Consider the following 13,589-nt stretch of genomic DNA (forward strand, 5'->3'; position numbering starts at 1 on the left):
ACGGGTGGGGATGGCACCCATGGGTGGGGATGGCACCCACGGGTGGGGCTGTGTCACCCATGGGTGGGGGTGTGTCACCCACGGGTGGGGATGGCACCCACGGGTGGGGCTGGCACCCACGGGTGGGGATGGCACCCACGGGAGGGGATGGCACCCACGGGTGGGGATGGCACCCACGGGAGGGGATGGCACCCACGGGAGAGGATGGCACCCACGGGTGGGGATGGCACCCACGGGAGGGGATGGCACCCACGGGAGGGGCTGTGTCACCCACGGGTGGGGATGGCACCCACGGGTGGGGATGGCACCCACGGGAGGGGCTGTGTCACCCATGGGTGGGGCTGTGTCACCCATGGGTGGGGATGGCACCCACGGGTGGGATGGCACCCACGGGTGGGGATGTGTCACCCACGGGTGGGGATGGCACCCACGGGAGGGGCTGGCACCCACGGGAGGGGATGGCAACCACGGGTGGGGATGGCACCCACGGGAGGGGATGGCAACCACGGGTGGGGATGTGTCACCCACGGGTGGGGATGGCACCCACGGATGGGGATGGCACCCACGGGTGGGGATGGCACTCACGGGTGGGGATGGCACCCATGGGAGGGGATGGCACCCACGGGTGGGGATGGCACCCACGGGTGGGGATGGCACCCACGGGAGGGGATGGCACCCACGGGAGGGGATGTGTCACCCACGGGTGGGGATGGCACCCACGGGAGGGGATGTGTCACCCATGGGTGGGGCTGGCACCCACGGGAGGGGATGTGTCACCCACGGGAGGGGATGTGTCACCCACGGGTGGGGATGGCACCCACGGGAGGGGATGTGTCACCCATGGGTGGGGCTGGCACCCACGGGAGGGGATGTGTCACCCACGGGAGGGGATGTGTCACCCACGGGTGGGGATGGCACCCACGGGTGGGGATGGCACCCACGGGTGGGGATGGCACCCACGGGTGGGGATGTGTCACCCATGGGTGGGGATGGCAACCACGGGTGGGGATGGCACCCACGGGAGGGGATGGCACCCACGGGTGGGGATGGCACCCACGGGTGGGGATGGCAACCACGGGTGGGGATGGCACCCACGGGTGGGATGGCAACCACGGGAGGGGATGGCACCCACGGGTGGGGATGGCACCCACGGGTGGGGATGGCAACCACGGGTGGGGATGGCACCCACGGGTGGGGCTGGGTCACCCATGGGTGGGGATGGCACCCACGGGAGGGGATGGCACCCACGGGAGGGGATGGCACCCATGGGTGGGGATGGCACCCACGGGTGGGGCTGTGTCACCCACGGGTGGGGATGGCACCCACGGGTGGGGCTGGCACCCACGGGAGGGGATGGCACCCATGGGTGGGGATGGCACCCATGGGTGGGATGGCAGCCACGGGAGGGGCTGTGTCACCCACGGGAGGGGCTGTGTCACCCATGGGTGGGGCTGTGTCACCCACGGGTGGGGATGGCACCCACGGGAGGGGATGGCACCCACAGGAGGGGATGGCACCCACGGGTGGGATGGCAACCACGGGAGGGGCTGTGTCACCCATGGGTGGGGATGGCACCCACGGGAGGGGATGGCACCCACGGGAGGGGATGGCACCCATGGGTGGGGTTTCTGTCACCTTTGGGTGGGGCTGTGTCACCCACGGGTGGGGCTGGGTCACCTGCCCGCTCTGGGTGCCACCTAATGCCCCTTTCGTGCCACCCCGTCACCTTTGGGTGCCACTTGTCTGCTCTGGGTGTCCCCCATCCCTCTTTAGTGCTACCCCATCACCTTTAGCTGTCACCTGCCCGCTCTGGGTGCACCCGGTGCCCCGTGGGTGCCCCGTGGGTGCCCCCGTGACGCCGCTGTGCCGCTGCCCCCCAGCCCCTGCACCTGGACTACGTGGTGGCGGCCGCGAACCTCTTTGCCCAGAGCTATGGCATCGCGGGCTCGCGGGACCGGGCGGCCGTGGCCGAGCTGCTGCGCCACGTCCGAGTGCCCCCCTTCGCCCCCAAGGCCGGCGTGCGCATCCACGTGTCCGACCAGGAGCTGCAGAGCGCCAGCGCCGCGCTGGGTACGGCCGGGGGCACCGCGGGCACTGGGGGAACTGGGGGAACTGGGGGGAACTGGGGGAACTGGGGGGCACTGGACCAGGAGCTGCAGAGCGCCAGCGCCGCGCTGGGTACGGCCGGGGGCACCACGGGCACTGGGGGGAACTGGGGGAACTGGGGGGCACTGGACCAGGAGCTGCAGAGCGCCAGCGCCGCGCTGGGTACGGCCGGGGGCACCGCGGGCACTGGGGGGCACTGGGGGAACTGGGGGGCACTGGAGCAGGAGGTGCAGAGCACCAGTGCTGCGCTGGGTACAGCCGGGGGCACCGCGGGCACTGGGGGAACTGGGGGGAATGGGGGCACTGGACCAGGAGGTACAGAGCGCCAGTGCTGTGCTGGGTACAGCCGGGGGCACTGCGGGCACTGGGGGGCACTGGGGGAACTGGGGGGAACTGGGGGGAATGGGGGCACTGGACCAGGAGGTACAGAGCACCAGTGCTGTGCTGGGTACAGCCGGGGGCACTGCGGGCACTGGGGGGCACTGGGGGAACTGGGGGGCACTGGACCAGGAGGTACAGAGCACCAGTGCTGCGCTGGGTACGGCCGGGGGCACCGCGGGCACTGGGGGGCACTGGGGGCACTGGGGGTACTGGGAGCACTGGGGGGAACGGGGGGAATGGGGGGCACTGGAGCAGGAGGTGCAGAGCACCAGTGCCGTGCTGGGTATGGCCAGGGGGCACGTGGGGCACTGGGGGGAATGGGGGGCAGTAGGGGCACTGGCGGGAATGGGGGCACTGGGAGCACTGGGGGCATGGGGGGAATGAGGGCACTGGGAGGAATGGGGGCACTGGGAGCACTGGGGGTACTGGGAACATTGGGGGCACTGGACCAGGAGCTGCAGAGCAGCAGTGCCATGCTGGGTACGGCCGGAGGGCACTGGGAGCGCTGGGGGGCACTGGGGGGAATGGGGGAACTGGAGGGGTATGGGAGCACTGGGGGGAATGAGGGCACTGGGAGCACTGGGGGTACTGGGGAGAATGGGGGCACTGGGGGTACTGGGGGGAATGGGGGCATTGGGAGCACTGGGGGTACTGGGGAGAATGGGGGCACTGGGGGTACTGGGGGGAATGGGGGCATTGGGAGCACTGGGGGTACTGGTAACATTGGGGGCACTGGACCAGGAGCTGCAGAGCACCAGCGCCATGCTGGGTACGGCCGGAGGGCACTGGGAGCACTGGGGGGCACTGGGGGAAATGAGGGCACTGGGGGGAATGGGGGCACTGGGGGCACTGGGAACATTGGGGGCACTGGACCAGGAGCTGCAGAGCGCCAGCACCGCGCTGGGTTCGGCCAGAGGGCACTGGGAGCACTGGGGGGCACTGGGGGCACTGGGGGGAATGGGGACACCGGGAGCACTGGGGGCACTGGGAGCACTGGGGGCACTGGCCCAGGAGCTGCAGAGTGCCAGCACCATGCTGGGTATGGCTGGGGGGGCACTGGGAGGCACTGAGAGGTATTGGGAGCACTGGGGGCACCGGGTGCCAGGGGTGCCGCAGGGGTCCCGTGGGTGCTGGGGTGCCCTGTGGGGGTCCCGTGGGGGTCCTGTGGGGGTCCCGTGGGTGCTGGGGTGCCCTGTGGGGGTCCCGTGGGGGTCCTGGGGGGGTCCTGTGGGTGCCGGGGTGCCACGTGGGTCCCGTGGGTGCCCCGTGGGTGCCCCGTGGGTGCCCTGTGGGTGCCGTGGGTCCCGTGGGTGCCCCGTGGGTGCCCCGTGGGTGCCCTGTGGGTCCCGTGGGTGCCCCGTGGGTGCCCCGTGGGTGCCCTGTGGGTGCCGTGGGTCCCGTGGGTGCCCCGTGGGTGCCCCGTGGGTGCCCTGTGGGTCCCGTGGGTGCCCCGTGGGTGCCCTGTGGGTGCCCTGTGGGTCCCGTGGGTGCCCCGTGGGTGCCCTGTGGGTGCCCTGTGGGTCCCGTGGGTGCCCTGTGGGTGCCGTGGGTGCCACGTGGATCCCGTGGGTGCCCCGTGGGTGCCCCGTGGGTACCCCATGGGTGCCCCGTGGGTGCCAGGATGCCCCGTGGGTCCCGTGGGTGCCGTGGGTGCCACGTGTGCCCCCTCCCCGCAGACGACGGGCGCCTGGAGGAGCTGAAGGCGTCGCTGCCCAGCCCCGAGGAGCTCCCGGGCTTCCGAATGTTCCCCATCGACTTCGAGAAGGTGGGTGCTGCCTGCCCCGCCCCCACACCACCCCCCTGGGTGCCCCCCAGCCACCCCCGGGGGCCCCCCAGCCCCTCATCCAGTGCCCCCCAGTGCTCCCAGTCCCTCCCTCAGGGTGGCATTCGCAGCTCCCCTCAGTGCACCCCCCCCCCACCCCACCCCTGGGTGCCACCCTGACCCCCCTGGGAGCCCCTCTGACCCCCCCAGGCATCGCCCGTACCCCTGGGTGCCCCCCAACCACCCCTGGAAGCCCCTCCCCCCCACCCCTGGGTACCCTCTGACCCCCCTGGGTGCCCCCTGACCCCCCCTGGGTGCCCCTCCCCACCCCTGGGTGCTCCCCCTGAGCTCCCCGGGTGCCCCCTGGCCCCCCTGGGTGCCCCTCTGACCACCCCCTGGGTGCCCCCCTGACCCCCCGGGTGCCCCCGGTGCCCGCAGGACGATGACACCAATTTCCACATGGATTTCATCGTGGCTGCCTCCAACCTGCGGGCAGAGAACTACGACATTCCCCCGGCCGACCGGCACAAGGTGGCACTGGGGGCACTGGGACAGGGGCTGGGGGCACTGGGGGGCACTGGGAGAGGGGCTGGGGGCACTGGGGGGCACTGGGAGAGGGGCTGGGGGCACTGGGAGGCACTGGGGGATACTGGGAGGCACTGGGAGAGGGGCTGGGGGGCACTGGGAGAAGGGCTGGGGGCACTGGGGAATACTGGGAGAGGGGTTTGGGGGCACTGAAGGATACTGGGGGCACTGGGGGAGGGGTTTGGGGGGCACTGGGAGCACTGAGGGAGAGGTTGGGGGGCACTGGGAGCACTGGGGGCACTGAGGGAGGGGCTGGAGGGCACTGGGAGCACTGGGGGGCACTGGGAGGCTGCCAGAGTTGCCCTGGGAGAGGGGCTGGGGAGGGGGCACTGGGAGCACTGGGAGAGGGGCTGGGGAGGGGGCACTGGGAGCACTGGGAGAGGGGCTGGGGGCACTGGGGGATACTGGGAGAGGGGCTGGGGGGCACTGGGAGCACTGGGAGAGGGGTTTGGGGGCACTGGGGGATACTGGGAGAGGGGCTGGGGGGGCACTGGGGACACTGGGAGAGGGGCTGGGGGGGGCACTGGGAGCACTGGGAGAGGGGCTGGAGGGGGCACTGGGAGCACTGGGAGAGGGGCTGGGGGGGCACTGGGAGCACTGGGAGAGGGGCTGGGGGGCACTGGGAGCACTGGGAGAGGGGCTGGGGGCACTGGGGGATACTGGGAGAGGGGCTGGGGGGGGCACTGGGAGAGGGGCTGGAGGGGGCACTGGGAGCACTGGGAGAGGGGCTGGAGGGGGCACTGGGAGCACTGGGAGAGGGGCTGGAGGGGGCACTGGGAGCACTGGGAGAGGGGCTGGGGGGGCACTGGGAGCACTGGGAGAGGGGCTGGGGGGCACTGGGAGCACTGGGAGAGGGGCTGGGGGCACTGGGGGATACTGGGAGAGGGGCTGGGGGGGGCACTGGGAGGGGCTGGAGGGGGCACTGGGAGCACTGGGAGAGGGGCTGGAGGGGGCACTGGGAGCACTGGGAGAGGGGCTGGGGGGGCACTGGGAGCACTGGGAGAGGGGCTGGGGGGCACTGGGAGCACTGGGAGAGGGGCTGGGGGCACTGGGGGATACTGGGAGAGGGGCTGGGGGGGGCACTGGGAGAGGGGCTGGAGGGGGCACTGGGAGCACTGGGAGAGGGGCTGGAGGGGGCACTGGGAGCACTGGGAGAGGGGTTTGGGGGCACTGGGAGCACTGGGAGAGGGGCTGGGGGGCACTGGGAGCACTGGGAGAGGGGTTTGGGGGCACTGGGGGATACTGGGAGAGGGGTTTGGGGGCACTGGGGGATACTGGGAGAGGGTTTTGGGGGCACTGGGAGCACTGGGAGAGGGGTTTGGGGGCACTGGGAGCACTGGGAGAGGGGCTGGGGGGCACTGGGGAATACTGGGAGAGGGGTTTGGGGGCACTGAAGGATACTGGGGGCACTGGGGGAGGGGTTTGGGGGGCACTGGGAGCACTGAGGGAGGGTTGGGGGCACTGGGAGGCACTGGGGGAGAGGTTGGGGGGCACTGGGAGCACTGGGGGCACTGAGGGAGGGGCTGGAGGGCACTGGGAGCACTGGGGGGCACTGGGAGGCTGCCAGAGTTGCCCTGGGAGAGGGGCTGCGGAGGGGGCACTGGGAGCACTGGGAGAGGGGTTTGGGGGCACTGGGGGATACTGGGAGAGGGGTTTGGGGGCACTGGGAGCACTGGGAGAGGGGCTGGGGGGGCACTGGGAGCACTGGGAGAGGGGCTGGGGGCACTGGGGGATACTGGGAGAGGGGCTGGGGGCAGCACTGGGAGCACTGGGAGAGGGGCTGGGGGGGCACTGGGAGCACTGGGAGAGGGGTTTGGGGGCACTGGGAGCACTGGGAGAGGGGTTTGGGGACACTGGGAGCACTGGGAGAGGGGTTTGGGGGCACCGGGAGCACTGGGAGAGGGGCTGGGGGGGCACTGGGAGCACTGGGAGAGGGGTTTGGGGGCACTGGGAGCACTGGGAGAGGGGCTGGGGGGGCACTGGGAGCACTGGGAGAGGGGTTTGGGGGCACTGGGGGATACTGGGAGAGGGGCTGGGGGCGGCACTGGGAGCACTGGGAGAGGGGTTTGGGGGCACTGGGAGCACTGGGAGAGGGGTTTGGGGGCACTGGGAGAGGGGCTGGGGGCACTGGGGGCACTGGGAGAGGGGCTGGGGGGGCACTGGGAGCACTGGGAGAGGGGCTGGGGGGGCACTGGGAGCACTGGGAGAGGGGTTTGGGGGCACTGGGGGATACTGGGAGAGGGGTTTGGGGGCACTGGGAGCACTGGAAGAGGGGCTGGGGGCGGCACTGGGAGCACTGGGAGAGGGGTTTGGGGGCACTGGGAGCACTGGGAGAGGGGCTGGGGGCACTGGGGGATACTGGGAGAGGGGCTGGGGGGGGCACTGGGAGCACTGGGGGCACTGAGGGAGGGGCTGGAGGGCACTGGGAGCACTGGGAGGCTGCCAGAGTTGCCCTGGGAGAGGGGCTGCGGAGGGGGCACTGGGAGCACTGGGAGAGGGGCTGGGGGGGCACTGGGAGCACTGGGAGAGGGGTTTGGGGGCACTGGGAGCACTGGGAGAGGGGTTTGGGGGCACTGGGGGATACTGGGAGAGGGTTTTGGGGGCACTGGGAGCACTGGGAGAGGGGCTGGGGGGCACTGGGGAATACTGGGAGAGGGGTTTGGGGGCACTGAAGGATACTGGGGGCACTGGGGGAGGGGTTTGGGGGGCACTGGGAGCACTGAGGGAGAGGTTGGGGGGCACTGGGAGCACTGGGGGCACTGAGGGAGGGGCTGGAGGGCACTGGGAGCACTGGGGGGCACTGGGAGGCTGCCAGAGTTGCCCTGGGAGAGGGGCTGGGGAGGGGGCACTGGGAGCACTGGGAGAGGGGTTTGGGGGCACTGGGGGATACTGGGAGAGGGGTTTGGGGGCACTGGGAGCACTGGGAGAGGGGCTGGAGGGGGCACTGGGAGCACTGGGAGAGGGGTTTGGGGGCACTGGGAGCACTGGAAGAGGGGCTGGGGGCGGCACTGGGAGCACTGGGAGAGGGGTTTGGGGGCACTGGGAGCACTGGGAGAGGGGTTTGGGAGGCACTGGGGTTGTTATGGGGTGTCACCGGGGTGGTTCTGGGGTGTTACTGGGGTCTCTATGGGGTGTTACTGGGGTCTCTATAGGGCATTACGGGTGCTGGGGGGCTGTGGGGTGTTCCAAGGTTGTTACAGGGTGTTCCAGGGGTTGTTCTGGGGTGTCACCGGGGTCTCTATGGGGTGTTCCAGGGGTTGTTATGGGGTGTCACCGGGGTCTCTATGGGGTGTTACGGGTGCTGGGGCTCCCGTGTCGTGTTTAGGATTTGTTCTGGGGTGTCACCGGGGTCTCTATGGGGCATTACAGCTGCTGGGGCTCCCGTGCAGTGTCCCAGCATTTCCTGTGGGGTGTGTGGGGCACACACAGAGCCCGTGTGTGTGTGTGTGTGATTCCGGTGCCCTGTGGGGACCCTCGGGCTGGTTTTTGGGGCCATCTCCCCCTCACCCCAAAACGCCTCCATCCCTTTGTGTCCCAGAGCAAGCTGATCGCGGGGAAGATCATCCCGGCCATCGCCACCACCACGGCGGCCGTGGTGGGCCTGGCGTGCCTGGAGCTCTACAAGCTGGTGCAGGGCCACCGGCGCCTGAGTTCCTACAAAAACGCCTTCCTCAACCTGGCCCTGCCCTTCGTGGGCTTCTCCGAGCCCCTCGCCTGCCCCCGCAACAAGGTGGGGATGCTGTGGGGTGGGGGGCACGGCCTGGAGGGGGTTTGGGGTCACTGAGGGGTGGGGGGCACGGCCTGGAGGGGGTTTGGGGTCACTGAGGGGTGGGGGGTGAGGCCGGAGGGGGTTTGGGGTCACTGAGGGGGGTTTGGGGTCACTGAGGGGTGGAGGGTGAGGCCGGAGGGGGTTTGGGGTCACTGAGGGGGGTTTGGGATCACTGAGGGGTGGGGGGTACAGCCGGACGGGGTTTGGGGTCACAGTGGGGCTGGGGGTCACTTTCAGAGGGGTTTGGGGCCACTTCCAGAGGGGTTTGGGGCCACAGTGGGGCTGGGGTCGCTTTCAGAGGGGCGTTGGGGCCACAGTGGGGCTGGGGTCACTTTCAGTGGGGTTTGGGGCCGCAGTGGGGCTGGGGGTCACTTCCAGAGGGGTTTGGGGCCGCAGTGGGGCTGAGGTTGCTTTCAGAGGGGTTTGGGGCCGCAGTGGGGCTGAGGTTGCTTTCAGTGGGGTGTGGGGCCGCATTGGGGCTGGGGGTCACTTCCAGAGGGGGTTTGGTCCCCCCACGGCCCTGCCCCCCCTCGGCTCTGACCGTGCCCCGCTGTCCCCAGTACTATGAGGTGGAGTGGACGCTGTGGGACCGGTTCGAGGTGCAGGGCCTGCAGCCCGACGGGCGGGAGATGACCCTGCGCCAATTCCTCGCCTACTTCAAGGTACTGGGAGGGACTGGGATGGACTGGGAGGAGCTGGGGAGCAGCCCAGGGAGATGGGGGTGGGGGGAAGGTGAAGCCCCCGTGGTGGGCGATGTCCCCACGGCCCCGCTGTCCCCCCCTGTCCCCGCAGAAGGAGCACCGGCTGGAGATCACCATGCTGTCCCAGGGCGTCTCCATGCTCTACTCCTTCTTCATGCCGGCGGCGAAGCTGCGCGAGCGCCACGACCAACCGTAGGGCACTGGGGATACTGGGGATACTGGGGACAGCGGGGGGACTGGGGACAGCGGGGACACTGGGGACACTGGGGACAGCGGGGGGACAGCGGGGACACCGGGGATACTGGGGACAGCGGGAACAGTGGGGACACTGGGGATAGCGGGGATACTGGGGACACTGGGGACAGCAGGGACACTGGGAACAGCAGGGACAGCAGGGAGGGGACACGGCCAGGGGCTCAGGGGGACAGGAGGTCTGGGGGAAGGACACAGCCACGTCCTGGGGAGGGGGTGAGTGGGACAGGGCCAGGCCGTGTCCCCTCCCCACAGGGTGCCCATCCCCTCTGGGTGCTGGGGTGGCCTGGCGGTCACTGTGTCCCCTCCTTGTGTCACCCTGGGATGGACACAGATCATGGGCCAAGTCCCTGCCACGTCCTGGCCTCGTGTCCCTGCCACGTCCCCCCTTGTTCCCCTGCCCAGGATGACAGACACTGTCCCACATCCCTGCCACATCCCTCCATGTCCCTGCCATGTCTCTCCACGTCCCTCACTGTCCCCTCAGGATGACAGACACTGTCCCACGTCCCTCCATGTCCCCCACAGCCCCCTCAGGATGACAGAGACTGTCCCACGTCCCTCCATGTCCCCCACAACCCCCTCAGGATGACAGAGACTGTCCCATGTCCTTTCACGTCCCTCCACGTCCCTGCCATGTCCTTCCATGTCCCCCACCGGCCCCGCACGATGACAGACACTGTCCCGTGTCCCTGCCACGTCCTTCCACATCCCCCACAGTCTCCACAGGGTGGCAAAGACTGTCCCACATCCCTCCATGTCCCTCCACATCCCCCACCGTCCCCTCAGGATGACAGAGACTGTCCCACATCCCTCCACATCCCTCCATGTCCCCCACCATCCCCGCACGATGACGGAGATCCTACCCCCCCTCCCCCCATCCCACCCCCGTCGTGTGCCCCATCCCCGTGCCCCCCACCCGTGCCCCGTGTCCCAGCGCGTGTCCCCCCCGTCCCCACAGGATGACAGAGATCCTACCCCCCATCCCCACTCCCGCCATGCCCCCATCCCCGTGCCCCACACCCGTGCCCCGTGTCCCAGCGCGTGCCCCTGCCATGTCCCCCATCCCCACACGGAGATCCTATCCCCCATCCCCACCCCCGCCGTGCCCCCTATCCCCGTGCCCCCCATCCCCGTGCCCCCTATCCCCGTGTCCCAGCGCGTGTCCCCCCGTCCCCGCAGGATGACGGAGATCGTCACACGGGTGTCCAAGAAGAAGCTGGGCCGCCACGTCAAGGCGCTCGTGTTCGAGCTGTGCTGCAACGACGACAGCGACGCCGACATCGAGGTGCCCTACGTGCGCTACACCATCCGCTAGGGGGCGCCCGCCGGCCCCGCCCCTCCTCTCCGCACGGGCCCCGCCCCCTCGTCACGCCCCGCCCCCTTTCCCCACCAATAGTCGTCGTCGTGTCAGCCCCGCCCCCTGGGTGAGGGCGGGGTTTGGGGGCGGGGCCAGGGTCCCGCCCAATAAACATAGACCTTGGCAAAAAAAAAAAGGGGGGGCGTGGCTCGAGTCACGTGGCACGGCCGGCACGTGGCAGCCGTGAGGAACGAGCCCCGTGATGGCGGCGTGGATTTATTGGGGACATCGGGGGGATGGGGGGACGTGTGGGGCTCGGGGCTCCTCCGTGTCGCTCACGGCGTCACCTGGGGAGGGCCAGCACAGCCCCGTGTCACCCCCCCCCGTGTCACCCGTGTCCCGGTGGTGTCACCTCTGGACGTGTCCTCGTGTCACGCGGTCGCCGCCTCACCCTCGGTGTCCCCAGCGGTTCCCGGGGGGCTCTCGCTGTCCCCGCTGTCCCCGGCCAGGTGACGTTTCTGCCGCAGGAGTTGCCGGTACCGCGTGGCCGCGGCTTCCACGGTGGCCTGGAGCTCGGCCACCTCCACGGCCAGCGTCACCCCTGGGGACAACGGGGACACCGAGGAGGTCACAGGGGTCACGACCTTCAGGCCCTCTCCAGTTCTGGGGGACCCCCGTCGTTCTTTGGGGACACCCCCGCTTTGGGGCATTGCCCCCCCGTTCTTGGGACCCTCCCTGGGTTTTTTTGGGGAACCCCACCCTCGCTTTGGACCTCCCCAGTTGCTCCCAGTTTCCCCCAGTTCTCACCCTTCTGGAAGCTGCCCTGCGCCTGCCGCAGACTGGGGGGCACCAGCACCCCAAACCAGCCCAGGGGGTCCGGGGGGGGCCGGGCGGGGGCTCCCCCTTTGTCTGGAGCCCCCCCTTTGTCCAGGGCTCCCCCTTTGTCTGGGGCTCCCCGGCGCTGCCGCAGCCCTGGGGGACAGAGAAAGGTCAGTGACCCCCCCCAAAACCACTGAGGAACCCCCCCAGCACCCCAACATCCCCCCCCACCCCCCAAATTCCCCCCCCAGCACCCCCAATCTGCCCCCAGCACCCACTGGGGACCCCCCAAGGGACCCCAGAACCCCCTCCCGGGGAGCACCCAGCCCCCCCCTCACCGTCACCCCCATCCTGCTGGGGGTCGGGGTCCTCGGGGTCCCCCCCCGTTCCAGGCACCTCCTCAAAGCGGGGGCGTCCCTCGGGGTCCTGCCTGGGGGTGACACGGTGGGGACAGCGTCACCATAGGGACATCCCAGCACCCCACTGGCACCCCCCTGAACCCCCCCACACTGGGGGCACCAGTGTCACCCCTGGGTCACCTCCCCATACTGGGGACACCGCTGAGTGTCCCCCTCCACTGAGTGTCCCCAGTGTCCCCTCACATCCCTCCCTGTGTCCCTGTCCCCCCCAGCAGTGTCCCCATCCCCCAATGTCCCCCCAGCAGTGTCCCCATCCCCCCAGCAGTGTCCCCATCCCCCCAGCAGTGTCCCCATCCCCCTCTGTCCCCCACCTGCGGCACACACGGACTCGGGGCACCATGGTGGCCCCGTACTGCAGGGACGAGACGCGGTGACAGCCCAGGGAGTAACGGGCCTGAGCCAGGGACAGCCAGCCCTGGAGGAACAGTGGGGACACTGGGGACACAGCAGAGGGACAGCCACCCCAGGGGGGTTCAGAGGGTCAGGGACAGCCCTGGAGGGACACAGGGACATGGGCTGGGGGGACACAGAGGGCCGTGGGGGCCACGTGCATGGAGAGCGTGACCCCGTGGCACGTCCCTTTTTGTCCCCACAGAGCGTCCTGGGGGTGGGTGACGTGTGCCCCCCACCCCCGTGTGTCCCCAGCCGTGTCCCCGTGGGGTTGGCACATCCCTGGGGTGGGTGACACCCTCCAGGTGTGTCCTTGTGGCAGGTGGCAGCTCCTCACACGTGTCCCCACGAGGGGTGGTGTGTCCCTGTTGTGTCCCCGCTGTGTCCCCTCACCTGCCGCAGGTGCTCCTCCAGCTGCTCCCGGCGCTGCTGCAGCAGCTCCAGCGCCTCCATCACCTCCAGCGCGGCCGCGTCCAGGGCCAGCGACAGCGACCCTGGGGGGGGGACACGGCTCAGGACCCCCGGGGGGACCCCACGGGCTCCCCCAGACCCCCCAAAACCGCCCAGGGACCGGCCCGGCGTCCTCCAAACACCCCCGGGCCTCCCAAAACGTCCCCGGAGACCCCCCAAAAGCACCTCCGGGCCTCCCAAAACACCCCCGGAGACCCCCCCAAAACACTCCCGGGCCTCCCAAAACACCCCCGGGCCCTCGGAGACTCCCCAGACACCCTCGCCCCCCCCCGCCAAAAGACCCCATCAAAACACCCGCGGGCCTTCAGAAACCCCCACAAACACCCTTGGGGCCCCCTGAGACCACCCCACACACCCTCAGGCCCCGGGAGACCCCTCCCAAACACCCCCGAGTCGCCGGAGACCCCCCCAAGCAGCCCCGCTCCCCCGGAGCCCCCGGGCCGCCCTCACCGGCCATCGCCGCCCGCGCCGCGCCCTCAGGCCCGGCCCCGCCTCGTCCAATCACAGCCGGTCCCGGCGCCTCTCGGCCAATCAGCGGCCGGGGGGCGGGGCCTGTGTGGGGGCCGGCGGCGAGGCGGGGTGACGCCGACCAAGCCGCCATCTTGGGTGAGGGCGCAGCGTTTCCCGCCCCTTC

The 13,589-nt window shown here is 70.4% G+C and overlaps 2 protein-coding genes across 2 annotated transcripts in view; one reads left to right on the forward strand and one right to left on the reverse strand.

Annotated features, from left to right (window-relative positions):
• The window catches only part of UBA1 (ubiquitin like modifier activating enzyme 1), a 46,401-nt gene extending 35,349 nt beyond the window's left edge, over positions 1-11,052 (forward strand). The window contains exons 20-26 of the mRNA XM_082300318.1: positions 1,881-2,070; positions 4,164-4,252; positions 4,688-4,780; positions 8,373-8,564; positions 9,164-9,265; positions 9,396-9,496; positions 10,739-11,052. Coding sequence (XP_082156444.1) covers positions 1,881-2,070; positions 4,164-4,252; positions 4,688-4,780; positions 8,373-8,564; positions 9,164-9,265; positions 9,396-9,496; positions 10,739-10,874 — 903 coding nt within the window. The 3' untranslated portion in view covers positions 10,875-11,052. The remainder of the gene's footprint in view (positions 1-1,880; positions 2,071-4,163; positions 4,253-4,687; positions 4,781-8,372; positions 8,565-9,163; positions 9,266-9,395; positions 9,497-10,738) is intronic.
• A 13-nt stretch (positions 11,053-11,065) lies between these two features.
• On the reverse strand, positions 11,066-13,435 carry VMA22 (vacuolar ATPase assembly factor VMA22). The gene is made up of 6 exons (XM_082300335.1): positions 13,406-13,435; positions 12,878-12,978; positions 12,406-12,509; positions 12,014-12,105; positions 11,664-11,828; positions 11,066-11,457 (listed from the first exon to the last, which is right to left on the reverse strand). Exons 1-6 carry the CDS (start codon positions 13,410-13,412, stop codon positions 11,288-11,290), a joined length of 639 nt encoding a protein of 212 aa, XP_082156461.1. The 5' UTR covers positions 13,413-13,435; the 3' UTR covers positions 11,066-11,287.
• Between the last annotated feature and the right edge of the window lie 154 nt (positions 13,436-13,589).

Source organism: Coloeus monedula (assembly GCF_965178545.1).
Source record: "Coloeus monedula genome assembly, chromosome: 39".
NCBI classification, from domain to species: domain Eukaryota; kingdom Metazoa; phylum Chordata; class Aves; order Passeriformes; family Corvidae; genus Coloeus; species Coloeus monedula.

What these genes read in the sequence shown, in the direction of transcription:
- VMA22 (XM_082300335.1), bottom strand. An exon ending in CGAGTCCGTGTGTGCCGCAG is followed by an intron (nt 12,106 to 12,405) that starts GTGGGGGACAGA and finishes TGTCACCCCCAG; the next exon opens with GCAGGACCCCGAGGGACGCC. An exon ending in CCAGCAGGATGGGGGTGACG is followed by an intron (nt 11,829 to 12,013) that starts GTGAGGGGGGGG and finishes TCTGTCCCCCAG; the next exon opens with GGCTGCGGCAGCGCCGGGGA.